The 26,454-nt window shown below is 48.0% G+C and overlaps 1 protein-coding gene across 1 annotated transcript in view; it reads right to left on the reverse strand.

The window, feature by feature from the left end:
* Positions 1–1,081: 1,081 nt before the first annotated feature.
* CASTOR2 (cytosolic arginine sensor for mTORC1 subunit 2) overlaps positions 1,082–26,454 on the reverse strand; it is a 40,266-nt gene continuing 14,893 nt past the window's right edge. The window contains exons 2-9 of the mRNA XM_077311065.1: positions 22,236–22,306; positions 10,966–11,159; positions 9,773–9,905; positions 8,728–8,851; positions 6,899–7,009; positions 5,983–6,065; positions 4,825–4,919; positions 1,082–2,798 (exon numbers count right to left, since the gene is read on the reverse strand). Coding sequence (XP_077167180.1) covers positions 2,733–2,798; positions 4,825–4,919; positions 5,983–6,065; positions 6,899–7,009; positions 8,728–8,851; positions 9,773–9,905; positions 10,966–11,159; positions 22,236–22,306 — 877 coding nt within the window. The 3' untranslated portion in view covers positions 1,082–2,732. The remainder of the gene's footprint in view (positions 2,799–4,824; positions 4,920–5,982; positions 6,066–6,898; positions 7,010–8,727; positions 8,852–9,772; positions 9,906–10,965; positions 11,160–22,235; positions 22,307–26,454) is intronic.

Genomic DNA, 26,454 nt, shown 5'->3' on the forward strand with positions numbered 1-26,454 from the left:
CCTGCTGACCCCCCCTCCCCCAAATGCTGCTTCTGGGGAACAGGAATCTCATGAAAGGCAGTATATGGGGCTCTGTGGCCGAAAGACAGAATTGGTGGCATCAAGCCACCCATTTCCATTAGAAGATACAGCCTGGCGCCAGTCCGTTGTCACTATGTTGAGTAGACGACACCCAGCTTCCTGCCTGACCACCTGGCCCAACCCCTTGCCTGCCCTTTGTGTATCCACGCCGGGAAAACCTCCCTGCTTCACTAGTCTGTGTCGTGACCAGCAAAAGGGGAATGTACTTGCTCAGTGTTGGCACCCGCAGAAGACCTCATCCATCTTCCCCCCTCCCAGAAGTTGGTGGTGGGATGCTTGGCTTTCTGCAGGGGCTGGGGCAAAGCCCTGCACTGAGTACTAATTGCTCACGTGAAAGAAACGTCTACAAAGGCCCTCCAAGCACTAGTTACCCATCTGGTGAAGCCAGTAGGGAAACAAAGCTGCCCACTGCGGAATCAGCGCATGTAACCCGTTATTACACATTGGTGGTGACCCAGCTTTTAATGAATTGGGGGTTTTATGGGGGCTACACTGCTATCGTGATCCACCTTGAGTCCAAGGTGGAAGGCAGAATATACATTCAATAGATAATATTTCCAAAAAAGGGCCAACTCTGGCACAAGGTAAGGCTTTCAACCTCCAGGGGGTGCCTGGAGATCTCTTAACAGCAATCAGTTCAGCTGGAGAAAACGGCCACTTTGGAAAGGGGACTTGGTGACATTGTTCCCCAGGGAAGTCCCTTCCCTCTCCAAACCTCCACCCTCCCCTCCAAATCTCCAGGTACTTCTCAAGGCAGAACTGACACCCCTACCCCAGGGCCCTTCTATGCAATGCAGCTGTGGGCAGCAAATAATTCATGTTCTCCCTTGAGAGTCGAGGTTTTACAATCCGGCAGTTGTTTTTTAATTGCAAAAAGTTTCAAAGCGTAACACCTTGTCTTGCCCCGGGGCTGTGCTGAAGTGTCTAAAGAAACCGGAGAAACTGAGGCAGCAGAACAGAGAGAGAGAGAGAGAGAAAGAAAACTTCAGAGGCAAACAGGTTTAGGCTGGAAAAACTTCGCAGCAAAGATGTATTGGGTGACCGCGGAGGGGCTCACGTAGAGCCATCGGATCGCAGAAGCAGAGAAGGGCCAACAGTACAGTAAAAATCCCCGCCCTGTCCCAAACGTCCTTGTGACCACTCTAACCTCCGGTTCCCTCGTGACCTTGAATGACCTGTAAAAGGGATGATCCATCACAGTAGTACAACCTGGCCTTGAGAGAGTTGCATACTGGAGTTCAACCTGTCATGGAAGTTCCCTCATACACGTTCCAGAGGCCCAGACTGGAGGAGGAGGACTTGGGCTTTATACCCCGCTTTTTAGTACCCGAAAGAGTCCCAAAGTGGCTTACAAATCACCTTCCCTTCCCCTCCCCACAACTGACACCCTCTGAGGGAGGTGAGGCTGAGAGAGCTCTGGCAGGACTGCTCTGTGAGAACAGCACTCTCAGGACTGGGGCTAGCTCAAGGTCACCCAGCTGGCTGCATGTGGAAGAGCAGGGAATCAAACCCAGCTCTCCAGATTGGAGGCCCCCCGCTCTTAACCACTACGCCACGACAGCTTTCGGTGCGTGAGAGCTTTGCCGCTCCACCATTCGCAGTAGTGTGGGCAAGAGATTTTTCCTCGCAAACAAACTGGGTTTTCACAAGGAATGTGTCACCAGTAGGTTGCCATTTTTGTCATCAAAGCCGCGACTCCTCCATAGGATCATGGAATAATAGAGTTGGAAAGGGACCTCATGGGTCATCTAGTCCAACCCCCTGGACTTCTAGTCATCTAGTCCAACCCCACCTGCCCTTCCTGCCACCCAACCCTGTCTGGTGAAACCGAGATATGGTAGAAGTTTGCTGATCTGAACAGGCACGTTTTCCTCATGTCATAATTTCACCAGGTGGGATATGGCTGCCTCGGCCTTGTTAAAAACAGTTCACCCGGCCTTGCCCTTCTCTTGACGGTCTACTCAGCTCAGTTCCGGTAGGGGAAGCCGTATAAAATGGAGCCCCTTGAGGAATTCTAACCGAGGGTAACACTTTAGGGGGATCAGCCTTTGAATGGGCGTGACAATCAGCCGAGGCGGTGAGCCAGGCCTCATCTTGGTCAGGTTCTAGGCTCTTCCGTTGACGCAATCCACACATCCCCGGAACGGAAATGGCTCTTTTCCTTCACAGATTTATTTCCTCCCGCGATGCACTCTACCGGTTGATATAGTTTCGAACTTCAGTGTGTAATTCTGTCACACTGCACTCTCACACGCACGCGAACACACACACACACGCACGCACGCACACAGAAAGCACAATTCCTTTTTTTTTGCTTTGGAGTTGAACTTCCAGGAAAAAAAAAAAACAACCCTTCACAGTTCCTTTATCCCGACAAATCTCCCGCCCCCCTCCCTCCCACCTGAAGAATTATGTTTTTAAAAAGTATTTCTTTTAAAAAGCTCTCCGTGAGGAATTCTTCACAGTCTTCGTGGTGGTGGTGGTTTTCCTGTGTGGCCCTGCATTCCCACACGCTTTTGGAGTAAAAAAAGAAACAAAACAAAAAAAAAACAACCCAAAAAAACCCAAACCTATTTCTCCCCCCAAGAAAATACTGAGAAGAATTATTATTATTGATGTAAAATGCACCTGGGTCCCATTTTTGGGGAGCCCTAATGTTTTTCAGCTTGGCTAACTTGGAGTGCGTTGATAACACCGTTTATATTTTCTTCTGGTACCTGTGAAAACAGAGATGAAAATTAGGTTGCTTAGTGCTGAGAAAACATCAAACTTCCACAGAGTGTTCGTAGGGTGACTAAGTGCAATATCTACTACACTGGGGACCAGCCAATTGTGGAGCTACTGATCACAACGTATGTGTGACATGAGATTGTTAACCTGGTTTCTATATATCATCCATCTGTATGGAACAGCTGAGCACCTCGTATGCCTACTCAGGCAGAAATTTATAAAAAGTTGGTTTTTATACCCCACTTTTCACTACACCTTGTGAGGCAGCTGGGGCTGAGAGAGCTCTCTGCAGCCTGGGGAGAGTCTGAGAGGAGGCATATAAAGCCAACAATTTGGGCTTCTCTGATTCAGTTGGTCTAACCTCATGGGATGTTTGATTTCTTTCAGATAGGCCCCAAAAGTACTTGAATTAGCTTATCTGAGCTGAATCACTCAACCTTAGGTATTGTTGTAGGATTCTTGCTATTCCAAGTCTTCTGGAGCTGAGCTGGCCTTATTTGCTCAATGTCCAGACTGTTCAGTTGTTTCTGAGACTTATGGGCTTCAATGGTAATCGGCAAAATGTTCAAGTGCTCTAACTCTTTATATAGGTCTTGGTATTTTACGTTCTTCTCCTGTTCTTTCTTTTTAATTCTGCTGCCTCCTGGGATTGCAAAGCCGATGTTCCAAACCATATTTCTTCTTTCCCTCCCCATAACTGTGCTATCAAGGGTATGATGCTCCAGGTATCTGAGAAGGGGCTGCATCCTAGACTTCTCTCTAGCACAATCATTTTCTATGTGCTGAGAATTCTTTTACACCAATCGTACCTTGAAGTGAGACAACTCAAACCTAGGTTCAGTAACTGAATGCTCCTCTATCCTCCACTCCATTACCCTATACATGGAGATGCAGTATGTATAGGAGACAGGTTCTATACTAGTCATGCTCTTTGTCCTACGTGTGGGGCTTAGCGTATGGAGATGCATTCAATCACGTAAGCGGACGCCTACAATCTGAAACGGTGATATGTTTACAATCACCGCAAGAAACAGACCAGTATGTTAGTGTATAAAATGGGGTTATTTTTAACAAGCTTATCTTATCGGCATGGTTAATGTTCAAGAAAGTAAACCCAATGGCTATAACCGTTTGACCTTTGCTATCTGAGATGATGTTGACTTTTTGCTGTGTCCACACACATACGCTGGGAAGGGGGTTGGTGCAAAGAAGAGGAATGGAAAAGAATAGGGGGACACACAGAATGCTTTATAAGTTAAAAGGTTGAAAGAGGGCTGATGTATTCTGATGGGGAGCAGATGCCATTTTATGTGGCCCTGTAAAGTGATACCCTGTACTAGCTCAGCTAGTGATGAACACTGAAAACTACCGTTCCTGGTCTTTCCCATCGCCTACTGCCTTATCCTTTTAAATGAAGGTGCCAACAAATTGTGTGCATAAGGCCATTGAGTCACATCCCCTCTCGGTCTAGATTTTCTTCCTGCCATGCAGAATATTTTTTGCTGAAACTCCATGTGGAACAGCAAGAAAAGGTTCCCGGAAGACATTGTGCTTTGAGTCACTTACAAAAAGGGCATCAAAGTAGGTCCGGATGGACCTCCTTCGGTACGTCCTTCCACACTGGGGACTGGGCTAATGGTGTTTGAATGGAGCCAGGAGTGGGCGGGATCCCCCGGTTTTACAGCACGTCTCTAGACAACAAAGATCTGTTCCCCTGGAGAAAACGGCTGCTTTGGAGGGTGAATTTCCTAGCACGACATTCCTCTGAGGTCCCTCCCTGCCCCAAATCCTGCCCGCTTCTGGCTCCACCCCCAAAGTCTCCAGGGATTTCCCAACCCAGAGCTGGCAACCCTAGGGACCCATCCATCAAAGGGAACCACCATGTACAGAGGCAGTGTACCTTTGAAGATCAGGGGCAAACATTGGCCTCTGTGTTCTGCCTGTGGGATGTTTGGCTCGATGCGCCTTTGCGCCAATCCAGAAAAACTTTCTATGTGCCTTTCGTGGACTTACCAGTGCATGATCAAACTTGAAAGTACTGATGTAATAGGCAGGGATGTCAGCAGCAGCCAGAGGCTCAGAAATCTGAGCGACGATTCCACATTCATCTAGGAGGAAGAGAAAACGAAAAGACTCCATCAAACAGAGATAGGGAGAAAGAAGAGGGGGAGACCACTAATAACCAAAACAGGGAGCAATTGGAAGGCAGAGCTTTGGTTTCTGGTGTGAAATAAGATACCTCTCGGAATGGCCTGGCAATGTGTAACAGACCCCATGCTTTGGGACTAGAATAACACCCTTCTCTTTGACCTGAACAAAGTTGGAATGAAGCACATTCCACTCGTCAAATTGAGGCCACCTTTTGATCCAGAGTTTGGCACATCGTTTCCTGTGGACATGTTTACGTGATTTGTCAACTCAGTTGAGGTTTTGGCCCTTGTGAGGCATAACGCCAGAGAGGCAGCCTTCTGAAGCAGCCATTTTTCTCCAGGCGAACTGGAGAAATTTATTATTAAATTTGTATACCGCTGGCTCCTGGATCAGCCGGCTCGTGGTGGTTCACCACCAGATAAAACCATAAGACAAGATTCTCTCTCACCGATAAAATACAATACAAATACAACCCAGGTGTCCCAGTTTAAATACCAAGATGGCAGGCATCACAATCCCTAACTGGACCCATATCCCTCGGCTTCTCCGCTCCTGGAAGTGTCCGACTGTTATAGAGCTGGGCGATGGTAGCCCCAGGGGATCCAGATGTCACAAGGGTGGGGGAGGACCCACTCTTATTAGCCCGGTGATCAGGCTGGCCTCAACCAAATGCCTGTCGGAAGAGCTCCGTCTTGCAGGCCCTGCAGAACCCACAAAGCTCTGACAGGGCCCTCAGCTCTTCCGGGAGCTCATTCCACCAGGTGGGGGCCAGGGCTGAAAAGGGCCATGGTCCTGTTTGACGCCAGGCGTGCTTCCCGGGGACCCGGGATCCTCAACAGATTCATACCCGCAGAACGTAATGTCCTGCGGGGAGAGCTCCAGCCAACACTGGGCTGAAGAAACTTGGAATGTTACAGCAACGAGGGACTCTTGTTTAGTCTGGCAAGCCACCTGGGGAAAGCTCCCAGGCCAAGATGTGACCTCAAGGTTGCCAGTGGCCGAGCTAAGGACGCAACCTACCAAAGCCGAGGGGTTGCCCCCCGATTCGAACCATCTTCCAGAGTTCTCCTGATGCGCTCGTAAACAGCAGGTTATTAGGAAACCTGAGAAGAGAGGGGGAAAATTGAGCCAATAAAATCTGTGTCGGTGGTTGTTTCTGAAGGTCTGTTGCCCTGAATCACTGACTGCTTCCAGGGAGACCCAGAACAGCTTAGCTGGATCCTACAACTGAGGTTGACTCTCTGGTCAGTTCCCCTCCGTCTAACCTGTACATCAGCTTGGTGTTGTGCTTAAGAGCAGAGAACCAGATTTGATTTCCCGCTCCTCCACATGCAGCCAGCTGGGTGACCTTGGGCCAGTCCCAGTTCTCTCAGAGCTCTCTCAGCCTCACCAGCCTCACAGGGTGCCTGATGTGGGGAGAGGAAGGGTAGGCAATTGTAAGCTGCTTTGAGACTCCTTCGGGTAGAGAAAAGCGGTATATAAGAACCAACTCTTTTTCTTCAGTAATATCAAGGCTCCCTCAGCCTCCCCTCCCTTACAGGGTGTCTGTTGTGGGGAGAGGAAAGGGAAGGCGATTGTAACCCGCTTTGAGACTCCTTCGGGTAGTGAATAGCGGAGTACAAAAAACAGCTTTTCTCTCTCCTTCAGCAGACTGGCTCTTACTGTCGGTCTCAGAGGAGGCTAACAATTCCAGGATTCTTTAACTGCCCTTCACCTTCCTTTTGGATTTTGTAGCTCCACTTCCTGGATACGGTAAATTCTGGAACGGGAATCCTCTGTTGCCCTTAATCACTTATTGTTCCCAGGGAGGCCCAGAAGGACGGCCCCATCCCTCCCACAAAATATTGTGCATCCCTTCTTTCAGTCCAGGACGTGGGCACATGTCTCCTGCAGACTGGCGGAAGGCCCCGTGGGGAGAAGTATGAAGACCACTCACCTTTTCTGGGTCTGTATATCCATCACCAAAGAAATGTAACCCTCGATAAGAGAAAATGAAAAAAAGCGAATGTGCCCAGAATCTTCATTGCTTGCTGCAGAATCTTTTACTCTGATGGAAAGACAGAAGAGGGGTGAGAGTATAAACCCAGAGGAGCCTGAAGATGTCTACACAATTTATGAAGACGGCATGGAGGGCTGTGATGTGGCCCTGTTTTAACCAGTTTGGGGGCGTGGATAGGTTTGATTATTGCATTATTTTTTTGATTGTATGGTGTATGTGTTGTGTAGCCAGGAGATCCACGGATTGTCTGCCAGCCAGGTAAGGGATGTTCAGAGGTGGCTTTGCCATTGCACGTCATGTCCCCTGGTGTTCCTTGGAGGAACTACCACCCATATCCTTGGGGTCTCCCTTCCAAATTCTAGCCAAATACTCGGTTTCTAACATCAGAAGCCCCCCAGAGCATTCCGAAGAGAGATGTGGCCAATCAAGCTCTTTTAGGAAAAATGCAGAAAAGAGACGCCCAGGGCGGGTGTCAAGGGCCACAACCTGCCAGAAACCACCGTACGAAAAAGCCCCGTAGGATGAACTCAAAATCAAAAATGTTTTTTTTTTACAAAAAATATAATATTCAAATGTTTAGAAAAGAACGCATGCAGATTTTACAAAATTGCTGTTAATTTATTTCAGACGTCACACTGTTCCCGAGCCGGTAATACTGGAAGGGGCAGTATAGAAATTTAACTATAAATTAATCAAAGTGCCTAGGCAGGTGCTCAGATCAAGGAACTTGAAAGTTCACAGCTGTCCTAGAAGAATCCTTCACTGTTGTAACACAGTTTTTGCAGCTTGCAGAAACTTCTCTTGACAATTCAGGGATGGCCCGGGGTGAGAGTCCCCACCCCCACCCCGTCCACAACCTTGCAGGGAGTCCACCTTCCATGGGTGATGCTGAGTCAATCTCCCCACTTATTAGATGAGGAAAATGCCTGGAGGCAGCTGAGGAAGCAGAATGCCCATAGCGTCCTGCACAACCACCTCTTCTAGTCAGCCCTGAGGCTCCCACTACATTGTAGAGGAGTGATGAAGAGCAGCAGGTTCTAATCTGGCAAGCCAGGTTCAATTCCCTGATCCCCCACAGGCAGGCAGCTGGGTGGCCTTGGGCTATTCACAGCCCTGATAGTGCTGTTCTCCTACAGCAGTAATATCAGGGCTCTCTCGACCCAACCTTCCTCACAGGGTGTCTGTTGTGGGGAGAGGAAGTCGATTGTAAGCCGCTTTGCGACTAGTTCAGGTAGAGAAAAGCAGGGTATAAAAACCAACTCTTCTTCTTCTTGATCCTTTGAGCCCCACAAGTGTCAATGGGGCTCCGCTGAACATGAAACCAGTCACTTCTCCCCGCCCAGGGACAGCCAGCTGTGACCAAAAAGGGAGACAAATCATGGCTGCTTTGGTTTGATCCTGCATTAAGCAGGGGGTTGGGCTAGATGGCCTATATGGCCCCTTCCAAGTCTAGGAGTCTATGAAAAATCACAATTTCGGGAGTGGGAATGTGACTGGCACGAGGGAAAGTCACACACATCCTTTGCTGAGCTGCCCGTTAAATCTGACATTCATTCCTGGGCGTGATGCATTTATATTGTCTTGCGCTACTCAGAGAAGCTGCAGGAAGATTTTTTAAAAAATGACAACAGCTTTCTTTGGAAAAGAGCCACAAAGCCCCTTGCAGCACCTTTACGACAGATTGAGCAACGACCTCACCCCATGGCCATTCAGCGTTGACAAGAGACTCCCAAGCTGGATTTTCCATAGCCTTGAACAGCACGTACCCATTGGAGTAAAACATGACATCCATAAGGAGTGTAGCAACAGAAGGAAGGGTGTCAGGATCCAAGCTGGTGACACAAAACATGTTACTTGGACTGGATAGGGGATGAATCACGGGCCTCTGAACTGGAAGAGAGAGAGAGAGAGAGAGAGAGAGAGAAAAAAACTAAGTCCATCTCGAGGAGACACATTTGCCTTTGGCCTAAGCTGTTTACGAGTGAGGGCTCCTGGATAAGGTTGCTCGCTCCAGGTTGGGAAAAACCGGAAGACTTTGAAGGTGGTGCCAGCAGAAGGCAGGATTGGGGGAGGGGAGAGACTTCAATGGATTATGATAGCATACATCCCCCTTCTAAGTGGGCATTTCCTCCAGGGGAACACATCTATGTTGCCTGGAGATGAGCTGTCATTCCAGGGGATCCCCAGGTCCCACCCGGAGGCTGGCATCCCTAGTCGCTCCTCCCCCCCAATCACAAAACACAACTCATTGCTCATATAAAAATGAGCTGGTCAGGAAAAAGTCTAGGTAGAACTCCTCTCCCTGAAATGCTAGTTTTCTGCTTGCAGAAATCGTTTTTTTTTTTTAAGACATGGTAAGCTCCCTCTCGTTTTCTACATACAGGGACTTGTGCGTGGGGGAGTGTTTAGTCACATCCCCCTCATTGCAGTCTGAACTGGTACGGCTGAGACATTGAGCAGATGTCAACAGCCACATGCTCGATCATGCCTCTTGACATCCTCTGCGGCGAAAGGTACAAGTCCCCCACTAGCAACCACCAAAGGACGGTGGAGTAAGACTGTCAGATCCAGGGAAACACCTGGAAATTTGGGTGTGGAGCCTGGAGAGGTCAGGGACCTCTGTAGGCTGTACTGTCAGAGAGTCTATTCTCCAAAACAGCTCTTTCCTCCAAGGGAACTGATCTCTGTAGTCTGGAGAGGAGCTGTAATTCCGGGAGAATCCCCAGGTCTCGACCCGGAGGCTGTCATGCCTAGCAGCGTCCGGTCTACGGCTACTCTATAGCAAAGGCGCTGGGGTCGAGGGGATCGTACCCAGTTTTGGCTTCATGAATCCGTTGGTTATCCCGAGGCTGTCAGCCGCCACCGTCTCCCCGTTGACGACCCTGAGGATGGTAAACTCCGCAGCCAGCGTGTGCATCACAAAGGGCAAGTCCCGCTCGCGCACCTGTGCAAAGAGAGGTGTTGACTTGTGAACGACCAACAACGGCACAATAATGGAACAGCGGCAGAGTCTTTACTGGGCGAGGCCCAACGTGGCAGCCGGGAGGACTTCTGAATCGCAAACACGGAGGTGGATCCTACCCCACCCTAGCGTTCCACTGGGCCCAACCTATTTCTCAAAATATTTACGCCCCGCCTCCACTTTCCCTTTCAGCTCACGTCTGAAGTCTTCGTCGGATGGATGGAAGGAGGCCCCCTCCAACTTAAGTGGCTCTTCTGCCAGAGGATAAAGTTGGGAGGAAGAAACTTAGGCTGGAGAATGGATATTTGGAGGGTAGAATCCTAGAGTTGGAAGGGACCGCACAGGCTGTCTAGTCCAACCCCCTGCTCAGTATAGGATCAGCCTCAAGCATCCGGGATAAGTCTCTGATCAGCTGCTGCTTGAAGACTGCCAGGGAGGGGAAGCTCCCCACCTCCTCAGGCAGCCAATTCCACTGCTACTCTGAATTTTTTTCTCCCTTCTAGGAAGAAGAGTTGGTTTTTATATCCCGTTTTTCACTGCCTGAAGGAGTCTCAGAGTGGCTTACAATTGCCTTGCCTTCCTCTGTTTAGGGCTTGACCCTGTACTCCTGTACAAGCTTACAGCGTTCATAGTCTTTGTAGAACACCCGGAGTCCCACTGACTCCCATTCCGGAACTTACTTGCTGTAATAAGTATTGGCAGCAAGCTTGGTGGCTAGAAGACAGAAAATCATAGAATCATAGAGTTGGAAGGGGCCAGACAGGCCATCTAGTCCAGCCCCCTGCTCAACGCAGGACCAGCCCTAAGCATCCTAAAGCATCCAAGAAAAGTGTGTATCCAATCTTTGCTTGAAGACTGCCAGTGATAGGGAAGGTTCTCCTCCCTCGTCCTTTTCTCATCCTGTCTCCCAGCCCTGCTTTGGAGCACGCTCTGGTGAAGGTAGTTCTGTGAATTCCTGATAAATCACAGTGGGGGAGAGAATCTTCCCCCCCCCCATCAAGCTTGTAAACTGGATTACTAGATGGGATCAACATCTACTTACCAGGATGAAGTCCGTCTGGTAGGTAGAGAGCATGAATACTGAGATGTTCTGATCCGCAAGTGGCGCGATGACCGACTTGGCAATCTTGGTCACTCCGATGGGCTGGGAGCTGGAAAAACTGCCTCCGCCGGAAACCACATTCAGGGCCAGCCATGTTGCATCTGCTACGCTCAAGTGTTCTGACGACGGGAGCTCTGGGGGGGAAAAGACAGCAAGGAACACCCACAAATATCATTTCTCTCTTCAGTTCTTATACTGCTCTTCCAAGAAGTGCACGATCACATTGGCCAGTTTTAGTCTATGAGGTAATTCTGGCATAGAAATAAGTAGGTGACCCAAGGTGGGGAATGGTCTTTGGCTAACATTCCCCAGCACCTTTGAGCCAATGGCCTATTGATATTAAAACAGTAGGATTTGTCCACTATTGTTACAATAAACTGATATTGGAGGACTCAACCCCTGAAGAAGTCACTGAAAACAGAAATTATCTAGAAACCGTTATGGTTGATTCTTCATGTATATAAAAGATATTGTATTGGAATTGAATATATATATATTATTATTACAAGAATATTGTCTTGGAAAGGTTCTTTGTTTTCTGTGAGGTAATCCTGGCACAGAAATAGTAAATGACCCAAGGTGTCTGTGAACTCCAATGGGGATTTGAACCTTGATTCCTATGGGAGGGGCTCATGGGAATTGTAGTCCACAGACATCTGGAGAGCTACAGTTTGTCCACCTCTGTTCTAGAGAGGCATCATATCCCCACTGAGCTCTCTCACTACCCCAAAATTCTACCCGGCTCAGGTACTGTCCCTGATCTCCAGGCGTTTCTCAAGCCACAGTTGGCAACGCCAGGAGAGACTCCCCACCACAAAATGTTAGCCTTCATTTCATAACCTTTGCTTGGGTGAGTCATCATCTCCAATAATCCTCTTTTAGCTCGGCGGCATTTACGAGAACAAACAAGGCAACTGTTTCCGTGACCCAAAATAATCCCTGGGGATTATTGACATTGTCAAAACAAGATGGCTGCCTCTTGCAGACGCGAGAGGTTTCATGAGCTGAATCTGAGGTCTTCCCCCTTCATCCCTTCTTCTCGCATCCTGTGTTATTTTTCTCCTCCAGTGTAGAAGAAGAAGAAGAAGAAGAAGAGTTGGTTCTTATATGCCGCTTTTCCCTACCCGAAGGAGGCTCAAAGCGGCTTACAGTCACCTTCCCTTTCCTCTCCCCACAACAGACACCCTGTGGGGTGGGTGAGGATGAGAGAGCCCTGAGATTACTGAAGAAGAAGAAGAGTTGGTTCTTATATGCCACTTTTCTCTACTTGAAGGAGTCTCACCGTGGCTTACAATCTCCTTTCCCCACAACAGACACCCTGTGAGGTGGGTGAGGCTGAGAGAGCCCTGATATCACTGCTTGGTCAGAACAGTTTTATCAGTGCTGTGGCTAGCCCAAGGTCACCCAGCTGGTTGCATGTGGGGGAGCGCAGAATCGAACCCGGCATGCCAGATTAGAAGTCCGCACTCCTAATCACTACACCAAACTGTGTGTATGTGAAATGTATATAGCATGTTTGTGGGCGGCAGGGGAAGCGACATTAGAACAGTGAGATCCCCTTCCAAGGACACTATGATGGCAGTGGTGTTTTGCGGTATCATCAATAGAGTGTCTGACTAGGATCTGGAGACCCAGGTTCAAATGTCCACATGGCCAAGGAGCATAGCCCACCTCATAGGATTGTTGGTACAAAGATATACTGCTGAAAGGGGGAATGCAGCTGGTACAGAATGCTGCTGGCCGGGTCCTCATGGGGAAGCCCATATCTGGTCTGCCCGCCAGAAGCTGCAGTGGTGGAGTTCCAGGTCAGATTCACACATACAATACAAACCTTTAATGGCAGGGGTAGTCAAACTGCGGCCCTCCAGATGTCCATGGACTACAATTCCCAGGAGCCCCTGCCAGCGAATGCTGGCAGGTGCTCCTGGGAATTGTAGTCCATGGACATCTGGAGGGCCGCAGTTTGACTACCCGTTTAATGGCATTCTTTTTTACAAGTGGAGCTGTCCAAGGTCCTGCAGGGTCCTGAACTCACCAGGGAAAGAGTTCCACCAGGCTGGGGCCAGGGCTGAAAAGGCCCTGGTAATGATTGAGGCCAGTTTGATATCTTTGGGGCCAGGGATCATAAAACCCTGGTTGAGAAAGCCTGCCTTGGAGGTTGCAATCAAAAAAAGGTCAACTGGGAAGGGTAGAATGAAACACACACACAGCCTGTTTCAGTCTGGAAATGCCACCCAGTGAAAGGCTCCAGAGTCGGTCTGGAAAGCAGCTCCACTGTTCATGCATTAGGAATAAAGCCCAGGATTTCCCCATGCAGAAGGATGCCCCTTTGAAACCATTATCAAAACAGCCAGGAGAGGAAACCTCCCCTCCGCACACAAACCTGCCCCCTTCCAAGGAATTTAAACAGAATCGGTACAATCTGCTAATAGAAGAGTTGTTTTTTTCAGCGCCCCACTTTTTACTACCTGAGGGAGCCTCAAAGTGGCTTACAGTCGCCTTCCCTTCCTCTCCCCACAACAGGCATCCTTCGAGGTAAGTTGGGCTGAGAGAGCTCTGAGAGAACTGAGACTGGCCCAAGGTCCCCCAGCTGGCTGCCTGTGGAGGAGGTGTGGGGAACCAAACCCGGCTCTCCAGATTCAAGGCCGCTCCTGTAAACCAGTGCTCCAAACTGGCTTTCACCCCTGAAGGGGTTACAGCATGCTTACGGCACGTTTGCTGGGAGAAGTCTTGAGCTTTTCCCTTGAGGGAAATGAAAACCATGACTCAGGGAATACCTGATAATAATGAAAGCCATGTGTCATCAAGCCACAACTGACTCATGGCGAGTCCAAGGGTTTTCATGGTAAGAGAGGAGCGGAGGCGGTTTGCCGTTGACTTTTTCTGCCTAGCAACCCTTGTCTGCACTGGTGGTCTCCCATCCAAATGCTGAACTGGGCAGACCCTGCTTAACTTCTAAGCTCTGGCAAGAGTGATTCAGTCAGCGTCCTTCTGGCTGCAAACACACACCGTGGAAGCCTTATAAAGCGATGAATGGGGTGGAGAAAGTAGAGAGAGAGTGAGAGAGAGAACTTGCCCTCCCTTCTCCCATCATACTAGAACTTGAAGGCACCCAATGAAGATGATTCCAATAGATTCAAGATAGACAAAAAGACTTACTCAGCGTCACTGCCAAGCTGGTCCACAATCATAGAATCATCATAGACTCCTAGAGTTAGAAGTGGCCAGACAGGCCATCCATTCCAACCTTCTACCCAATGCAGGATCAGCCTAAAGCATCCAGGATAAGTAACTGTCCAGCTGCTACTTCAAGACCACCAGTGAAGGTGGTCACCACCTCCTTAGGCAGTCGATTCCACTGCTGAACTACTCTGTGAAATTTTTTTCCTGATATTTAGCTGATATTGTTTTCCACATAGTTCAAACCCATTACTGCAGGTCCTCTCCTCTGCTGCCAATAGGAACTGCTTCCTGCTCTCCTCTGCCTACCTTTAAAATACTTAAAGAAAATCCTAGATCTGGCCATAAGGAGTTCAGTGATATTTAGTGCAGATTTATTATTATTATTAATAATAATAATAATTCAGCTTGTACACCACCCCTTTCTATGAACGGGCTTGGGGCAACTCATAATAATAGGATAAAAACAATAATTGAAACAATTAAACAGCATAAAATGACTAAAATTAACAGTTAGCGATCAGCCACTAACAAAGCCCCAGCCCCTCTCCCAGCCACCTTCCGGACGGCCTGCAGGGTTGGTATATGCGCAGCAGAGGAAGGGAGAGGCCCGTATGATGTTAAGCCACCCAGGTGTCAGAAGAGTCCTACAGGGCCTGAGGAACAGTGATCGCTCTGTCAGGGCCCTGATCTTGGACAGTAGCTCTTTCTGCCAAGCTGGTTGAGGTCAGGGGGAGATTTTTAGGATCGGGAATTGCCAATTACCAATACTCCGCTCTTGAAGAATGGAGTGCCCTCCGCAGGACCTTCTGGGAGCGATGGTCCCTCAGATGTGCAGGACCGAGTGGTGAGAATATCCAAAAGGGATCAAGGAGACAAACCAACATTCAAATCCTTGTTGTGCTATAAAGCTTGCTAAGTGGTCACGGGCCATCCCCCTGGCTCTGCTTAACCTACCCTACAGGGTCGTTGTGGAAATACAACAAAAGAGAGGAGAGCCACATACGCTGCCCTGTTTGAATATCTGACAGATCCGAGGAAGCCACTTTTCCATCACTCCTGCAGGTAAGTCACAGGTGCCGATTGGAGGAAGGGGAGAAATTTCCCTGTGTAGATTTTGTACCACAAAGAGGAAAAAAGAAAAGGGGAAAAAAAAATCCACCTCAGCTCATTTCTTTAAAACCTACCGCGTAAGCCTGGCTGGAATTTCTATTTTGAGCTGGGTTAATTCTTTTTCTGGGCTAACGAGAAGGAGGGGTAAAGGGAAGGAATGCAGTTGTGTGTGTGTGTGTGTGTGTGTGTGTGTGTGTGTGAAAAAGAATATTTTTGACCTTTAGTTAAGGATTTGGCCGCTTCATCAGATCCACGGTGGATCTTGATCAAATGTACCGCAAGGAGACAATTAGATCTCTCTTTCTCTTCCCCCCCCTCGCACGCCTGTCCTTTGAGAGTTATTCTGTTTGGACACCGGGCTGCTGTGCTTGAAGCAAACCACACAAAATGCCCCCTCAACTGAAGGGCTCGTTATATAATGGAGGTTACATAATTCAAAAAGGCAACTAAAAATATACTCCAGGATAACTTCCAATGCAGCGAAGCATGAATTGACAATCCTTCTCCTTCCAGAAAGATAGCCATCTCTCTCTTCCCCACCCCCTAAACCTTTCTCTCACAGAATTGTGAATCAAACTAGTGTGCAAGTCTCAGGCAAAACTGCTGGGTGTCAGGGTTAGTCCTGAAATTTCCAGGGGTTTGCTTCTTTCACCAGGACTCCTAGAGAACACCTCTCAGGGTGAATCAAGGCGAGTCCTTTCCTGCTAAGAATCAGGAGGTTTTGCTGTCAGCTCCATCCGTTTACAAAAGCAGGCAAAAAATTCATGCGCTTTGAAGAGAAACCAGGGTATGCAGCTTCGCGAAGTTCCTCTTAAAGAACTTCTTCTCCCTTTATTACATTCGATATTTAGTCAGTGATTATTTGCCAGAAATAACGTCCGCAGTGGCAAAAGCTTTGGTGGAAGTTCTAAAAGTTAGAACTAAACTTTTAAAGCATATTTTGCTGTTATTGCCTTGCTGTGGTTTATATATATCATCAAATCTAGACAGCATCCTAAAAAGCAGAGACATCACCCTGCCAACAAAAGGGCATCTAGTCAAGGCGATGGTATTCCCAGTTGCAATGAATGGCTGTGAAGGTTGGACCATAAGGAAGGCCGAGCGTCAAAGAATTGAGGCTTTTGAACTCTGGTGCTGGAGAAGACTCTTGCGAGTCCCTTGGACTGCAAGGCAAACAAACCGGTCAGTCCTAGAGGAGATCAGCCCGGACTGCTCCTTAGAAGGCCAGATCCTGAAGATGAAACTCAAATACTTTGGCCACCTCATGAGAAGGAAGGACTCCCTGGAGAAGAGCCTAATGCTGGGAGCGATCGAGGGCAAAAGAAGAAGGGGACGACAGAGAATGAGGTGGCTGGATGGATTCACTGAAGCAGTAGGTGCGAACTTAAATGGACTCCGGGGAATGGTAGAGGACTGGAAGGCCTGGAGGATCATTGTCCATGGGGTCGCGATGGGTCGGACATGACTTCACAACTGACAACAATATATCGTCAGTCACGTGACTTTTCTTGCTGATATGTCATAATGTTATGGAATGCCAACAAAGGTAATGAACTTGAACTTAAAAGCAGGGATAGCCCAATTCTTCCTGCCTGTCCCAGCTGCTGCCACCCTCTCCCTCGAGTGAATATAGCAAAGATCTAGACTTAAGAAGCCTTCCTTGATGGGAAACTACCCCACACAAACACACATTATTTGTGCAACGTCACTTCCAGGTGAGCGACATCACAGTGTTGTGAGAGGCTCTAGGAATTCTCCTAATCATTGTGATTGGCACCATAGAGATTGGATTCCTAGAACATAAAGAGAAGAGTTGGTACTTATATGCCGCTATTATCTACCAGAAGGAGTCTCCAAGCTTCTTACAATCGCTTTCCCTTTCCTCTCCCCACAACAGAAACCCTGTGAAGTGGGGGAGGCTGAGAAAGCCCTGATATTACTGAAGAAGAAGAGTTGGTTTTTACATGTCACTTTTCTCTACTCAAAGGAGTCTCAAAGTGGCTTACAATCCCCTTCCCTTCCTCTCCCCTCAACAGAAACCCTGTGAGGTGGGTGAGGCTGAGAGAGCCTTGATATTACTGCTCGGTTGGAACAGCTTTCTCAGTGCTGTGGTGAGCCCAAAGTCACCCAGCTGGCTGCATGTGCGGGAGCGGAGAATCGAACCCGTCTCTCCAGATTGGAAGCTGCTGCTCTTAACCGCTACACCAAGATTAAGGGCCTGTGGCACTAGAAAGAAGGCAAAAGGCTCCCCTCCCTTGAAGAACAGCCAGCCTTACTCCACGCTTTATCGCCACTGGGGCATTGTTTACCCAGATAATTTCCTGGGCACCTTATCAGATTAGCAGGACTTCAAAGCGTTAAGCGCATCTGGACTCGAAAAGAATTTGGCGCTTGGCTCACAACCGGCAACCAGACCCTGGCTTGGATGTCAACAACATTCTTGATGCGAGGAAACCATGTGGGCCACTGATGGGGCTGTCTCTCACAGGCCTAAATATAGAAACAGGGGGACCTGCTAAACAAGTCAGGCTGTATGCAGGGGTTGCTTTGACCTCACACGTCGCTGGCGTCCTGTCCTTCAAATATGTGCTCGAGAGGGATGAGGAATTTGCTGACTCCCATGCAAGGGAGTCTCTGACCACAGCGAGACAAAGGGATCGGCCATCTGGTACTTGTGCCAACTCCTAAGAGAAGGAAGCAACAGAACAAGAGGGTGCAGCAGGTGCAGCCTCGGGTTGGAGCACCTGGGTTCAGGTAGCCATTAGAATATCAGGCAAGGACTAGGGAGACCCTGGCTAAAATTTATGGTTGCTCCTTCCCCGGTGGGGGCAGGAGATGCCCTCTCTCCAGGTCTCAGTGCCTGCTGCTGCTCCGCAAAACACACACACACCTCAGCACTGGAAATTCTTACAGGAAGTCACAAAGGGTAGCTCTGGGAATTGCCGGAAACACAATGATTTTCCATAGAGTTTCTAGCAAATTCCTAGAGCTACCCATTGTCAATGCTGAGGTAGCTCTAAGAATTGTGGAAACTGCGCTGGCAGGGGATCATGGTAATGGTAGTACATGGACATCTGGAGAGCCACAGTTGAGCCACCACTGACCTACACAGACTGGCAATTGCTCTCCAGGGGCTCAGGCAGAGGTCTCTTGCGTCACTGACAACCTGATCCTTTAAAACTTGAGATGCCGGGGGGTTGAACCCAGGACCTTTTGCGTGCAAAGCAGAGGTTCTTCCACTGAGCCACAGCCTCTTTCCTTCCTCCTCTAAGAACTCTGAAAATGTGCAAAGAGCAGCCTAGTAAAGGACGGTTTACAGTTCCTCATCCAAGGAAGATGGTCAGAATGGAGCTGGGGTCAGAGATGAGGCCTTTAATAATAATTATTATTATTTCTTCTTCTTCTTCAACCAATTGTCAAGTTTCCATGTGGATTCAGCCCACTTCACACCACAGCGGCTGCTAATTACTGCTTCGTCACACCAAGCGCCTAGCGCATCACTGTCAAGGCGGCAACGTGACTCAATGTGTTTGATGCATATATATTTTTGGAGGGTCAGTTCTATTTCTGACAAAGGTGCTGCTTCCAAGAAAAACCAGGAAAGGCAGGGAGAAAGAAAAGATGTCCGATGAGGACCAGCAGATTGTCCTCTCTCTTTTTTGAGCTAGCGATAAACTGGGCCCTGCTGCTTCCGCACCCAGAACCATCCGTGGAATGCCTTGTCTCGCCTTTGTGCAGAGAAATACGACCAGAGGGCCAACTTCTCCCCGTGAAAAGATGTGTAAGCTTCTGAATTACACAGAGCTCTTTGTCAGGAAGAATCTGTTCCCATTGAAAAGATGTGTAGTTGGCAATAAACAGACATGAATCCAACTTGGAAAGTGGCATAATTAAAGAGAGAGGAGGGAGGGAGCACACATTTCTTGTCTACAGCAGCCATTCTCAACTTTTTTGGGGGCCACAATCCTTTGAGGAGATCTTCTCAGGTTCCGGGGGCCCCTGCAGTAGGCTGGCTGCTTGTGCAATCAGTGATACTCTAATTAACTATACTCGATGTACCTTGTCTTATATATAAGCAAGACAGATTTCTAGAATATTCCACCAAGAGAAGCATGTGCATTCATTTTTTTTTCTTGAACGCATTAATTCAAACACACAGAGGGACGGATTATGCAATTTCTTTTTCTTTCACTTGACAAAGATGGAACTTTCTAGCCATTACCGACAAAAGATATTTGATTGGTTCAGTTACCAGGGCCCCCCATAAACCCTTTGGGCTCCCCTTCTCACATCTTTTCGTCTGTGGCTCCTTTCAAATGTTCAGATTGGCGGGTCTACAGCACTCTACTGGTGACCTAACAAAAACTGCTCTCCTTCCATTAGCAAACAAAGCTTCCGTCTGAAATCATTCCGATATTTGTATCCCACTTTTCTCCACAATGGAGATCCAAAGTGGCTTACAACATTCTCCCTTTCTCGATGTTATCGTCATAACAACCACCACCGAGACAGACTAGGTTCAAGGATCACCCGGCCTGAAATAGACCTCATCAGCAGATTTTATTGCATTCATTCAGGTCTTCTGTAAAACCAGTTTTCTCCCCTCCCATTACAGGTGTTAAATTATCTGAGCAGTGCTAGGAAGGAAGTCTGTAGCCAATTGGTCCCTATGCTTATCTTGTATACCTTTGAGGTTTGCTCAGAAAGGTCACGGGCTGGAACATGGGTGACCTTTTGGCCTCTGTTTGCAATTTCTTTCCTCCAGGTGAGGGTGTGCAGAGAAGGTCTTTCTACGACTTATTGAATATAATCATCATCATCATCATCATCATCATCATCATCATCATCATCATAACAAAGCTGCTTCAAGCTTCAGTTATCTGTGGCTGTGATCCAAAGGGCACTTTCCCGAGAGTAAGTCCCACTGAATAAGCTGGGACATACGCAACCTGTCTAAGATTGCTTACTATGAGTTCCTAACCTGAGATTTCCCCCTTTCTTTTCTGTTCTGTTTTTGCATCAGTTATATCGCAGGCCAATGGATCAGGACCTCACACTGAATTATGATTCACACAAGTGAGGCCCAAAACCAGGAGGGAGGGGGGAAGAGGAAACAGGGTGGGGGAAACGCCAAAAGGCTGGATGGCAAATCTGAGTTTGCTTCAACACGGTGTGCAAAATAAGTCATGGAATGCAGCCCGTTGAGAATTTTCACTTCTGATTGTTTTTAAAAAGGCACAAGGTTCTAGTCCTTACAACCGAGAATAGGCTTGAGCAATACAATAAAAGCCGATGTGTGTTTCCTGGCAGAAATCAAACCTGGGCAGGTTCTGCCGTGCTCTACCAGAGATCTGTGGACCCTCATCTCCTTTTGTTGGCAAGATCATACGAATCAAACTGTCCCCTCTGCGTGATTCATTGCTGCCCACACAACTGCCCTTTGGTGTTTCATAACCACTGTGGGGAGATGACATTACGAGTCGGAGACAGCGGACAGGTCTGTCGGAGGGCTGTGACGGAGGATCCCTCAACAACCGAAGCCGCCCGGCCGTCCTTTTAGCATCCTTCAATCCCAGGATGCACTTTGTCTCCTCGAACGCCCGGCCGGCCCCTCCCAAACAAGACAGCCGGTCGATTTGCCATCGCCTCCTCCTCAAACTTCTGCTGATACAGTTCATTATCTTATAAAACAAATTGCGCCGAGCGAACTGTGACATGAGCGTGCCGTGCGATTCTCCGATCGCCAAGGCTATTAAAGTTTAAGACGCAATTAGAAGGGAGGGCAGAAAATAGCTTTTTGTCGAATATTTCGCAGGCCATTAGTTTAAAGAATTTTCCACACAATTTATCCCTGACATTTTAAAGTGCAAAGGCTTTCGATAAATAGGGGTGGGGGGTGGGAATGAAAGTCAAAACACACCATCTTTGCTCGGCTAAAAGCAGCTCATGTGAAGATCAGAACCCGGAGGGGGAGGGAATCACTTAATACATTCCTTGTTTTCAAACCAGGCCCAAGAACAGCAAAATCACCTGTGTATGTATGTATGTATGCATGTATGTATGTACGTACGTACGTATGTACGTACGTACATACGTACGTACGCATTCATTCATTCATTCATTCATTCATTCATCTATTCATCTATTCATTCATTCATTCATTCATTCATTCATCCATCCATCCATCCACCCATCCACCCACCCATCCACCCATCCATCCATCCATCATCTATCTCCATCCATCCATCCATCCATCCACCCACCCATCCACCCATCCATCCATCCATCATCTATCTCCATCCATCCATCCATCCATCCATCCATCCATCCATCCATCCATCCATCCATCCATCCATCCATATTTTAATTATTATATCGCCACTCCCGAAATGGCTCGTGATGTTTTACAAGAAAGTTTCCCCACAATAAAATACCACGAGAATCGTTGTGTATTATTCTCAGGGCCAGCCAATGGGCTAACGAGGACTTTGGTAGAGAGCAAAGGGTGAAGTCTAGAATGAACCTTCTCCTCACGGGCTATTCAAATTGAAGACTGGAAAAATAAATATAGAGAAGCTCTTCAGAAGCCCTTCATGTTCTATCATGAACAGATTTTAGAAGCTGGCTGACTCCAAGTTTCCCTTCGTGTCAATTGAGAAGGCACTTCTTCCTTTTTCGGCACCCCTGCAAAATTTGGCGCTCTTGGTGACCCCGTGAAGATTGGGCCTACTTCCTGGCTTTTAGAAAAAGTGGTAAAATAAGAGCTTTTTAACACAGGTGTGAACACACTTTGTGGGTGTAAACTGTGTGTTTTGCGGTTTCTACAAGGGAAAGCGTGTGAACGGTGAACTACGGTCAAGCGAATTGTGAAAATTTCAATTAAAGTCAATTTCTGAGGAACTGTTGGTGAAACTTACCCAGGAAGCCTTCTTCATCCACGATGATTGTGTAGTCTTCAGGTGTCTCCGTCAGGCTGAAAAACTTGCACCTATAGAGGAAAGGTGAAGAGAAAGAACCGTTTTAAATACCAACGTAAAGGCAGGCTGGTGAACTGGGAAACCAGGCATTTGGTTGAGGCCGACCGGAATCAGTAACATCTGCAGAGCCCCTAAACCTTCCTCCCAAGAACTCATACACCTGAAACATGGGCATGCTGAATCAGACTGTAACTTTTTAGTTATAGTTGTTATTGTTATTACTGTTATAGTATACTTACATGTTATGTTATGTTACAAAGAAACAAATTATTTATGTGTATTGTTTATGTTCCATGTGAACTGCCCTGAGCCTCAGGGGAGGGCGGTATACAAGTATAACACGAATAAATAAATAAATAAAATCAACCCACCTCATCAAAGAAGTGGCATATTCGTATTCTAGTAACAGTGCGAAAAAACAAACTCTTTTGCACTCAATCGAAGACCAATGGGGCATGTTTGACCTGCTGTGCATTTTCTGAACAAACCAGATGAAGCGCAAAGCAACCAGTTTGGCCTGAGTATCAAAAAGCTGCCATAGAGACATATAAATATGTTTGTGCATCCACAAACGCATGAAGATCTAGTGGTGCCAATGCTGGGTGGGGAGATTAGCTGGAGATTTGCAAACGGGCTTTGGGAAGGATGGTGTTTGGGGGGGGGGAAGTTCTGCAGGAAGTTCTGCAGAATAGGCTGCCTAAGGAGGTGGTGAGCTCCCCCTCACTGGCAGTCTTCAAGCAAAGGTTGGATACACACTTTTCTTGCATGCTTTAGGATGCTCTGGGCTGATCCTGCGTTGAGCAGGGGGTTGGACTAGATGGCCTGTGTGGCTCCTTCCAACTCTATGATTCTATGGTGAGACCACTGTGTGTACCCTCCAAAAGCTGCCATTTTTTAAAGGTTGCCAACGTCAGACTGGGAAATTCCTGGAGATTTGGGGAGTGATGCCTGGAGAGCAGAGCAAGTGTTCAAGTCAGTGGCAGACTAGGATCTGGAAGAGCCAGGTTCAAATCCACACTAGGGGTCTGTGATTCTTCCCCCTGGTATTTTGCAGTTTGGGTTTATTGGACCCTCCAAAATTCGAGATTCTCGAAAAATCCCAATACCAGTAAAGTATTCGGATCCAAGATTTTGTGGGAATCCTGGATTTTTCCATGCCCAATATTGCGAAGAGAACAACAACTACCCCCCCACCAACCACAGTGGCAACAACTTGCAAAAACAACTGAGCAGTGGGAGTTGTTTTTTGGGTTTTCTTCTATGGTTAAAGAGCAGCTGCCTCTAATCGGAAGAACCGGGTTTGATTCTCCCCCCCCTCTTCCTCCTTATGCAGCCAACTGGGTGACCTTGGGCCAGATGCAGTTCTCTCAGAGCTCGCTCAACTCCACCTACCTCACGAGACATCTTTTGTGGGGAGAGGGAGGGAAGGCGATTGTAAACCCCATTGGGACTCTTTTGGGTAGTGAAAAGCAGGGTATCAAAGCCCTTCTCCTGCCCTTTAACCGCCAACAGCACGCTGGCTCTCATTCAGCATACTACGGTGCCACCACTATCAGGCTGAGTCAGCAAAAGCGTGTGATTCTGGATGTCATGTAAACCCCAGTTAAGCTTCCTGAACCATCAAGGGGCATGAGCTGAGTCAGCGTTGTGGCCAGGCTAGTGACTGAACCACTAAAAAGTGTTTGTGTGGATTTGTTGGACAAAGCCCCCCTTTTTTAAAAACCAAAGAAATCTCTGCTCCGCATTCATGTCGTCGTCCCCCCTCCCTCCAGCCAAAGGACAGAAGCCTGCCACCCTCTCAACTGGGTTTCTCTTCTTTCCTTTAGAAGTGATTGTTGATCTCCATAAAGGGCTGGGAACAAAAGAGAGCTGGCTCTGTACAGCCTTTGCCTCCAGCTCCGCAGAGAGATGACTGGGCAATGTTTATATTTGAGTCTCGCTCAGACAAAAAAATAACGCCAGACCCCCCAAATCCGCTTTCAAAACCCTGCCCATTGTGAAGCAAAATGCATTCCCCACCAACCGGAGCAGCCGACGGAGCAAACCCTGTGTCCACAAAATGTTTCAGACAAAAGGGGGCCGTAGTAGCAGAACGGGTGGCCAGGCCTGAACGCGTCCCCCAGACTTGGGTTATTTAGCTTGTAGTCCTGACTGGCAACATTCACATTTGTTTGTGGCATGGCTGGTTCTGACACTTGTACTCTCATAGAATCATAGAGTTGGAAGGGACCTCATGGGTCATCTAGTCCAACCCCCTGCACTGTGCAGGACACTCACATCCCAATCGCTCATCCCCTGCAACCTGCCACCCCCTTGAACCTTCACAGAATCAGCCTCTTCATCTGATGGCTCTCCAGCCTCTGCTTAAACATTTCCAAAGATGGCAAACTGCTGTTTTCAATTTGTTGCCGTGAGTAAAGACTTCTGTGTTCTTTCCAACCCAAGATGTGGAGGGGAAAAGACCAATGGGAGCTTGGATAAAGCTCACAAACAAACAGGGAGAAGTGAATCATACGTGAACTCTGGAGGCTCACCTCAGCTATGGAACAACTGAGAAGAGCAGAAACGGAGGACGGGATGTTTTGGAGTTCATACATGGCTAACGCACACAAGCTCAGCTTTCACATGGAGGTCAAGAACTTCAAGATTGATCCAGACAGAGATGGCAGCTCTAAGTCAAGTGGAGACAGCCGGGAGTGGGGGGAGGCTGATTAATAATAAAATGTGTAGAAAAACAGGCCTCTCCTTATTTATCAGAGACAGTCCCTCTGTTTGGGTTTCCTTTGTGGCAAATCACTGCCCTGACCTTTGGCCTTTGGAGATGCTTCCTTAAAATTTCAGTCCAGGTGTTATTCTTCAGCATCCAGCTTAGGGCTGCCAGGGGGAAGCGATTTGGGGGCAGGGTCTGGAGCTCCCCAAGGTGCTGACATCCACGCAGAGATGACGTCGGCGTGTCAGAGGTGATGCTCTGGCTGTTGGGCAAAACTCTATGGTAGCCTCCTGTTCTCAAACCAGATGACAGAAAGACAAGAGGTGTCTTTCATATTGCCTTAAAAATCCACTTGCCCTCTCATAGCTTCCTTAGTTTCCCCCTATTCCTAATAAAACTGTCATCTCCTGCACTTGCCCTCTTCAAAATGAAATCTCTCTCTCTCTCTCTCTCTCTCTCTCTCTCTCTCTCTCTCTCTCTCTCTCTCTCGCCTGAGAAGGCCATGATCATGTCTCCCTCCTCAGTACCAAAACCAATGGTGCAATTCATTCATTCATTCATTCATTCATTCATTCATTCATTCATTCATTCATTCATTCATTCATTCATTCATTCATTCATTCATTCATTCATAGGTTGTCCCTACTGAACCAATCATCTCGGGGTGGCTTGCAACAATGTGTACAATAAAACCATACAATATGTAAAATACTATCAGCACAATCATTCCACTGGTTTAAACTGAGTTGCCCACATTAGTTTAAACCGAGTCGCCATCAGATAATCTCCTTGAGCGAGGAGAAGAAGAGAAGAACTCAGAGCCGGCAGGAGAGACCCATAAGATGTTCTAATTCTTTCGTGTGTACTGGCCTCAACCATATGCCTGGCGGACGAGCTCCGTCTTACAGGCCCTGCGGAACTGTGTCAGTTCCGTCAAGGCCCTGATGTTCTTCGGCAGCTTGTACCACCAGGCAGGGGCCAGGGCCAAAAAGGCCGTGATCATGGTCGGGGCCAAGTCACACTTCTTTTGGTGCTAAAGACTATCAGTTAGTAAATTATCTTTGGTGCTGCAACTACTGAGCTTTACATAAGAGTAAACAAAGGCGTACCGAAGATGAGCGAGTGAGAATGCTGAGATGCTCAAACACTTCAATGCATGTGCAACCCCCCCCCCCCACAACCCCCCACTTAGAATAGGTGGAATTCCTTAGCGGAAGTCTGAACAAATCCTGCAGACAGCATGATCAACATAAATGGCATGACACGTGCAAAGACACAAAGGGTGGCTGCAGCCTGGAAAAAGCCAGGGATGAGTTCACCTGGAGAAAATGGCGGCTGACCTTTGATCAGCTCTGGTTTCTGGTTTTATTGGCCTTGGTGGGGAGATCAGAGCCTTCATGTGCAGAGGCAGTATACCTCTGAGTAACCAGCTGCAGGCACAAGCAGCAA

The sequence above is a fragment of the Paroedura picta genome, chromosome 15 (genome assembly GCF_049243985.1).
Source record: "Paroedura picta isolate Pp20150507F chromosome 15, Ppicta_v3.0, whole genome shotgun sequence".
NCBI lineage: Eukaryota > Metazoa > Chordata > Lepidosauria > Squamata > Gekkonidae > Paroedura > Paroedura picta.